This window comes from Gouania willdenowi, chromosome 10 (genome assembly GCF_900634775.1).
Source record: "Gouania willdenowi chromosome 10, fGouWil2.1, whole genome shotgun sequence".
In the NCBI taxonomy this organism is placed as follows: domain Eukaryota; kingdom Metazoa; phylum Chordata; class Actinopteri; order Blenniiformes; family Gobiesocidae; genus Gouania; species Gouania willdenowi.
Window position 1 is genome coordinate 23800095 of NC_041053.1, and position 8153 is coordinate 23808247.

At 37.9% G+C, this 8153-nt stretch overlaps 1 protein-coding gene across 1 annotated transcript; it reads left to right on the plus strand.

Annotated features, from left to right (window-relative positions):
* Window positions 1-293: 293 nt before the first annotated feature.
* Window positions 294-6859, plus strand: adrb2a (adrenoceptor beta 2, surface a). The gene is made up of 2 exons (XM_028460179.1): window positions 294-453; window positions 686-6859. Exons 1-2 carry the CDS (start codon window positions 448-450, stop codon window positions 1940-1942), a joined length of 1263 nt encoding a protein of 420 aa, XP_028315980.1. The 5' UTR covers window positions 294-447; the 3' UTR covers window positions 1943-6859.
* Window positions 6860-8153: the final 1294 nt, after the last annotated feature.

Here is an 8153-nt window from a genome sequence, read left to right on the forward strand (position 1 = left end):
AATAAGCCAACCCCTAAGCCAAGATTTGACTATTAACCTCACTCTACACAGAAAAAATGTAATAGATTTTTACAAATGTTCCATTCTGATAAAGTGAAAACGTCCTTTATCTGTTTGCAGTTTTATCTTTGAAAGCAGCCACTACGGCAGTGAATGCAGGGAGGAACCTTGCATTCAAACTCTTGACAGCTCTCTACGCCCCTGTATTGTGATTGGTCCACTGAACGTGATGTCATTCTGCAAGCTATAAGGGCTCTGAAAAATAGCCTAGGAGACACTTTGGAAGTAATGCTGCTCTACTGAGGGGCTGAGTCAATGAGGCAGACGCAGAGCAAGACAAACATGCACTGCAAGGAAGAACATGTGAAGCTCAAAACTTTGCAGGGATGATTTTTATCACTGACATTATTTAATTTGCATGGGACGCTGTAAACCAAACATCTACCAATGGAGGTTTGTACTTTGATTTTTTTTATTATTATTAATATTTTTATTCTTTGCTTGACAAGCTTTTAAAATGTTTAAGAAGTTTGCTTTTTTAAATATGCACCAAATTCAGTTTTTTTGTATGATTGTTTGTCATTTATTCTTTAACATACAATTACACAGGTTTCTTCTGCACTGTTAATAAAATGCCTAGGTTTATGGATTGCGTGTGTGTTTTGTTCACTTGTGGTTTCTCTAGATGGGAAGTGTCACTCCCCCTGTGTACCTCAATGTGAGTGCTGAGATAATCAACTCTTCATCTGGCTTTGTTAAAAATGAAGAAGGCTATGCTAAAGCTACAAAGATCCTCCTCGGCACGGTCATATTCTTGCTGGTTGTGTGCATTGTGTTTGGCAACATCTTGGTCATATCAGCCATCGCCCGTTTCCAGCGTCTCCAAAACGTTACCAGCTGTTTCATAACATCCCTGGCCTGTGCCGACCTGGTCATGGGTCTCATCGTGATTCCCTTTGGAGCCTGCTATGTCATCTTTAAGACTTGGCACTTTGGTAGTTTCTGGTGCGAGTTCTGGACAGCAACTGACGTGCTCTGTGTGACCGCCAGCATTGAGACATTGTGTGTGATAGCTATTGACCGTTACTTAGCTATCACTACTCCTTTTCGCTACCAATCCATGCTGACCAAGTGCAAAGCGCGCCTTGTGGTGATACTGGTGTGGGTGATTGCTGCCTTGATATCATTCCTGCCCATTCACATGAAATGGTGGATATCAAAACATCAGGAAGCCAAAGCCTGCATCGAGGACAGTACCTGCTGTGAATTTTATACGAATATGGGGTACGCCATCACCTCCTCTGTCATCTCCTTCTACATTCCTCTGTTCATTATGATTTTCGTCTATAGTCGAGTTTTCCAGGAGGCCAAGCGCCAACTGAAAAAGATCGACCAAAGTGTTGGACGTTTCCATAACAGCAATAACATGAACCTAAAATCTGTTGAAAGCAACAATGGGCGTGGTCAGAAAAAGGCCAAGTTTTGCTTAAGGGAACACAAAGCGTTGAAGACACTGGGTATCATCATGGGTATCTTCACCCTGTGCTGGCTACCCTTCTTTTTACTCAACGTGGTGGTGGCCATATGGAAGGTGGAGAACATTGATCTAACATTCAGGATACTTAACTGGTTAGGCTACGCAAACTCCGCTTTTAACCCACTTATTTACTGTCGGAGTCCTGAATTCAGGTACGCCTTCAAAGAGATCCTCTTTGCGAAGAAGCAACGCCTCAGCAACTCTGCACCTGTGAACGGATACTTTTACAGTAGGCACAGCTGGCAAAGCGAGCAACAGGGGAGAAGTAAAGGAAGCATGGAGGACAGTGACGCGAATGACGGCTCTCTGGGACAGGGAGCCAGTGTGTGCGGTGTTATGGACAGAGCGGTGGACCCCAATGGGAACTGTAGTAAAGACCTGTCCACTGTGACTACCGTCCTGTGAGCGTGGAGCTCAGGGACGGTTGACAAGGAGCTCCAGAGGTGTTTACACTACTATCACAAACACTTTTTTTTCTTTTAAAGTAACTGATGAAGGTAAGGGCAAACACTAGTGGGGTTCCTTAGACTGTATTTTTAAAGCACCCATAATGTGTGTTTAAAAAGTATTTCCTTTCTGTAAATGGAGCATTTATGTTACATTGACTTTACATCTACCTCATTTTTGTTTTGTTTTTTTAGTACCTGCATGCTGTCTGTCTGTCTGTCTGTTACATCAAATCACTGTCCATAAATCTGTATTAACAAATGATTGGAGCTGCTATGGAATTTGCTGAATCCAATTTCTCAGAGACAATTCCCACCAGCTTTAGGAGGCTGGCAGTAGATTAAACCTACCATATATATTTAGCATCAATGACTAACCACGAGGACTATAATGTCTATCAGAAAGTGCATAATTGACTTGTGTTACATTTCTATGGTGCTAAATTTTGAATACATTCCAAAGCAATCATCATCATCATCCACCTTATTCCTGATGTTCCACTTGCAGTTCATTAAAAAATAATTTTAAATTGGTTAGATTTTAAAAAAGAAATGAAAGCAAATGTGTTTGGTTGAATAGCTTTATACTTTCTTACTTAGATGCTGTATTGAAGGCTTTGTTTGTGAAAGTCGAGAAGCGGAAGTTGATGTTTTGTGTGTTCAAGACTTGTTCATGTTTACGGCAACAGACAAAATTCTAATGTCTGCTTAAGGTTATTTTTTAATACTTCCATTCCTTTATTCATGTTTCATCTATCAGTCAGTAAGGAAGTTTCACCTATAATTAGACAGTATCAGCATCAGGAATAAGGTGAATAAATGTGACAGTGTTAATTTAGATTGAACGTTCAAATGTCATATGAAGAGCAGATGGTGTGCCTCCCCCCCCCTCGCTTAACGCTTGAGTTGATGCCTGACTCTGCGGTTGTGTTTTTCAAGCTGTTGCTTTTGAGTTCCTGTTGCCAGTGGATATCAGCAAAGATAAGAGCATCCCTGTTATCATTACGATCATTATCTCTGGTACAAACGGAGCCTGTGGCCATCTTTTAGTGATACAATTTACCCATTGAAGTATTTTGTAGAAATCAGACATGAGCACTAGTCATAAAGGTTGATAATGTCTTTAAAGGGCAGAGGCCAAAGAGTGACAGTTTCTGGAAGACATCAGTGTCTTCTTTCTTGTATTTTTTTACTCTATGAATGATTGATTTGATAACATGTCAAAACTATTAACCGTTATTTCCTTTTTATGCTTCTCTATACAACAAAAACAGTCACGTCCTTTTACACAGGCCCTGTTTATCAAATTTAGTTTCAGCATGTGTTTACCGAAACACGAGAAGCGGTTTCCTTAGACATATACCAGGGTACCAGACTCGCGTAATAATAATAATAATAATAAACAGTGCATCAAAATAGCCTCGTGATAAAAAAAAGTTCCAGCCTGGAGATGTAGTGGTGATGACAGCCTGTGCTTCTGACTCCTGCACCTCTGTTTCTGCTCTCTGATGTTTCCCAGAGCGGCTGCAGTGTACGTGGATATCAATGTCTTTGCGGAAACAACCTGTTTAAGCAGTTCTGGCTGGTCATAAGACTTTCAAACATGATGCTTGGTGTACAACCGAGTTTGTACTGAGCCAGAAAGACTTGTACTTTTTAATAATCTGTGGTTTTTCAGATGCATTCACTGCTAAATGATCATTGTTAGAGTATTCTTCCTCTTATAACTTTAGGTGAGGTAGAGGTAAATCCCCTCCCCCCCGATCAAAGTGACTGCATGCTAAATGTAGCTGCTGTAGGGGGGTGTCAGTCTAAATCGGTATTAGTGACCTGTATTTTAGTGCATGAGCACGTTAAGGTCAGCTGACGCTGTCAACACTGTGAAGTTAGAAATCTCAAAGTACTGTACGGCTTGGTTTTAGTCAGCACTTGCGTCAGAGGATGGATGTAACTGTGGTGCCTCTGCACATCCAACATGAAAAAAAAGAAAAAAAGAAAAAAAAAAGCTTTGGTGAATGTTCATTTACAGTTAAATGCTGAGGGTGTTTCACCAGTCTTGCTTGTTTTCATTGTACAGTATACAAAATAAGCACAAAATGTTCTTGACCAGGTTTTTTTAAATCTGGCATTTATTTACTCAGTGGCACTTATTTTGTGGATGTGTAAATGTGTATGGTTGTAAAATACATGTGCTAGAAATATATTGAAGAGTTCATTTGCAAAAGCAGATAACTGATGCTTTTTATATATACAGTATATTTTTTTTATATAAAAAGATGTTCTTGCATGATTTAGTTAAGGTTATTAATTCACAGTTGACTGGCCAGGGAGAGTATATTGCCTTTCTACAGCCACTTATGAAAAACATATGGTAACACTTTCCTTGAAGTTTCATACATAAGGCTGACAGGCTATGTTGGTATTTTATGGGTTAGGTGGAGGGATCTAGTGGGTCATGTAGGATTAGGGTAACAAAGGATTAGGGTTACAAACAACACTTTATGACAGCCTTCATGACACCTCATTCATGCTCATGACAAGTATAATGTCAAAATAATGACAGCCTTATGTATAAAATTTCAAGTGTTACCAAAAAATATTTCTGAAAATATATAAAAACCGAGTTATCTGATTTTGTAATAGTAATCTTCATCTGTATTTTTCCAAAGCATTGTGATGTTTGCAGTCTTCTCTCTCTGTGGTGACGTGTTCGTGGGCTTCTGTGCTGCTTTTAAAGTGACCTTTGTGAACTTTATGTCCATACTGCTCCCTCCTGGCAGTGGCCTATCTCTGCACCTCTGCTGCCTGTCTCTTCTCTGGAGACGTCACAAATGTTAACTGTGATAATGGGTGTCAGGGTTGAAAAACTACATTTTTCAGTTACAATTACGTCTTCAATTATCCATGTTCAATTACAATTATGTTGACCAGCTTTTTTTTCTCCATCACAATTAAATTAATATGATTTCTTTCCACCTGAAAGTCAACTACAATTATGCTCTCAATTCCTAAATGTCTTAACCATGTCTTAAATCAGCTGTAAAATACACTAAAACAATTATCTGTCATCAAATGTGTTTCTCATCTCTTGGTTTCCTTGTTAGGCCTAAATCAAGACTGTACCCCATTTTTAAATGGTAAATTTATCTTCATAACCTAGCTCATAACAGCCAATCCATGATCATAATAATAAAATAAAAAAAACTGCCTTTTACGAGGTTCAGCAAACCATGATTCATGCTGAACAACTGTAATACCTACTACATCTATGGGTGTGAAGATTAACAGGGTATTATGCACCATGGCATGCGTGGAATAGGCCAGTGACTTTAAGGCTGCACTCACAATGGCAGCCAAGGCCGGGCTTGGTTGTGCATGTGTGAAACCATAGGGGGCCCATTGGGGGCTCATTGTGAGGCTTGTGTAAGTGTTAACTTACTTTAGTGGTTGTTCATGTATTTTGTAGACAGGGACAAGGCTGGCCTCGAGCAGCGAGTGCTATGTCATATGTGTTAACCATAGAGTTTACAATCGAATTTTCAGGCTAATTACAAAGTCAATTATCTAAACTCAATTACAATTACGACAGCAACACATTTTTTCAAGTACGATTCCAATTCAAATTGCGCAGTAATTGTATTTAATTGTCAATTACGCATTTCCAATTATAATTGACCCCAACCCTGGTAGGTGTATTAAGAAAAATGGAGGGACACAGAATCTGTGCATGAATTAGGACTTAAAGGATTAGCTCACGGCACATTCCAGGAAATGCTGATGTGTTGGAACCACACAGCAAGTTTACTGATGCATTGAACAAACATTCACTTCCCACATTTGGTTGCCACATGGGACCCCTTGCACAAACTGAAGCAAGGCATTGTTTAAAATATGAATGTGTGTCTCTAAAGTCTCTAAAGACAGACAATGCTACTTAAATTCATTCTAAGCTAGAGAACATAAAGGATGTCTTGCATTGAGTTGTAAAAAACTTTTTTTTTTTTTTAGATCTAGTTTAATGTACTGAAACTTATTCTGCACTCACTGCATTAGAGTGAAAAATCACAATTGAGGACAAACCATATATATTTTTAAAATCAGTCATGGAATCAAAAACTGATGACACGTACATGTGGTAAAAGATGCACCAGGAGTAGAAACTAAAGTTGTGGTCCATAACCACATGCTACAGGCTGTCATAGAGATTTGTGTTTTTCTAAATAAAACAGGTACCAGCAAACTCTTTAAGTCTATTCTAAACTTGCTTCTTGTTCTAAATCTGCTAGCCAACAATGCTGAGCGAAACGGACAAAACAGATGTGTCAGATTAAGTTTTACTGCCACTGTTTGTCCTTCAGCTCACTTTAAATCCATAGGGTAAACCTCCTATTACTGATGTTATGACTATGAAAGTTGGAATTAGTTTTTGTTTATCAGAGGTGATGAACTCGTTTTAGTTAGGACATCTCTGATTGGTCAAATAATATTAAAAAACAAAAATAAGGCATCCTTTTATTATGCCCGGGTTAAACACTTTCACGTGACTGTACATAAATACTATAGAATCCCCTGAGGTGTAAAGCATTCATTTAAATGTGGTTAAAGACTGTACAAAAAATAAATTAAATAAATTAAATAAATAATAATAAAAAAGAAAGAAAAAGAAATGGAAAATATATGGTAATTTACCAAATTATTTACCCTATATCTATTTTTACTTTATGCAAAATCATCCCATGGACCAAAATGCTGCTCTGGGGAATCAGAATTTTTCTGCAGGCCTAAATTTTGAAACGCCTGTTATGCTGTGTATGCACTGTAAGGTATATATTTTCGAAGTCTTTAAAAAAAAAAAAAAAAAAAAAGACGGCAGCAGCTTAACACGTGTTTGTTGATGTTTTTTTCCCATGTAAATATGAACAAGTACTACTTTGGTTGTATGAAACATAAACCAGCTTTTTCCATTTGTGACCCGAGTGAAAAATCGTCACTCGACTGAATGTTTACTAGATATTAATGAGCTGTTTCTGCACAGTTTTTTTTGTTTGTTTGTAAATATTGTTGCTAACTTGTGCTGTCCTGTGTTATTTATTTAAATTAAACAAATGTATTTGTTGTAAAAATGTTGAATAAATAAATGTCCTTTTAAGATGTCTAGTTTTTGGACACTTAAATGCACAGAAGAAGAACGTTGAGGACTGAGCAGAGAGGAATGTATGAATTATTTTTCACTGTGGAAAAACCATCAATAAGTAATCTAGATGAATGATGGACAGGAAAGGGATTAAGGCGCTTTGAAATGTTTCCACTCGCAGTCGTAAAGCCTAACACAGACTACAGACGATTTAATTTCATCCAAGCGTTAAATATCATGGTGCATCAATTGTACAATGGATTAAACAGAGAATGAATGCTCAAACTATTATTTACATGTGTTCATATCTAGTTAGTATGTCTCAAAAAAATTGGAAGTATCAAGAACTTTTAACCTTTCTGCCAAACTCATGGGAAAATTGCGTGGTATTGAGAAGACAGCCTTTGTCCTGCATGTGGGTGGTCATAGAAACAACATTTAGTCACTCTGCTTTTTAAGAGAATGGGCATGCGATACATTTTCAGGGGAGTTTTACTTTGACCAAAGAGAAAATGTGCAGTCTTTATACTTTGAAAAACAGGGTCAAAAAGTGATGCTTTGATCAGCAAAAATAATGAGCCTTCATTTTGTCTGGAGATCATTACCTGAGAAATGAGAGTTCACCAAAATCTTACACCTAAAAAATGATCGCACTCAGTGTTAACGGGAATGTATCAGGCCATGAGTCACATTTGTTGGAAAGCAATGACTTTCACACATTTGTCTATATTTAATTAAAAGGAATTAATAGTTGTCAGGTTTGCTGAAAATAGAAGGACAAACAAACTATTTGATAGGGGACTTGCATATACTAGGATATATTATATGTAGACTCTGGCCTTTGTTTTAACACTAATATCTAGGATGATTCTGGTTGCTTCTTCAACTCCTGTGGATCCTTAAATGATTTAGGCTTTAATGTTTCCCAGTCATTCTAGTTTTGTCATTTTTTAGGGTGTTTAGATCCTGATCCTACATACACAAATCTGTAGCATAACCCCTGTGCTGTAACCCTTTTTTGGCCCCCAGCTTTATG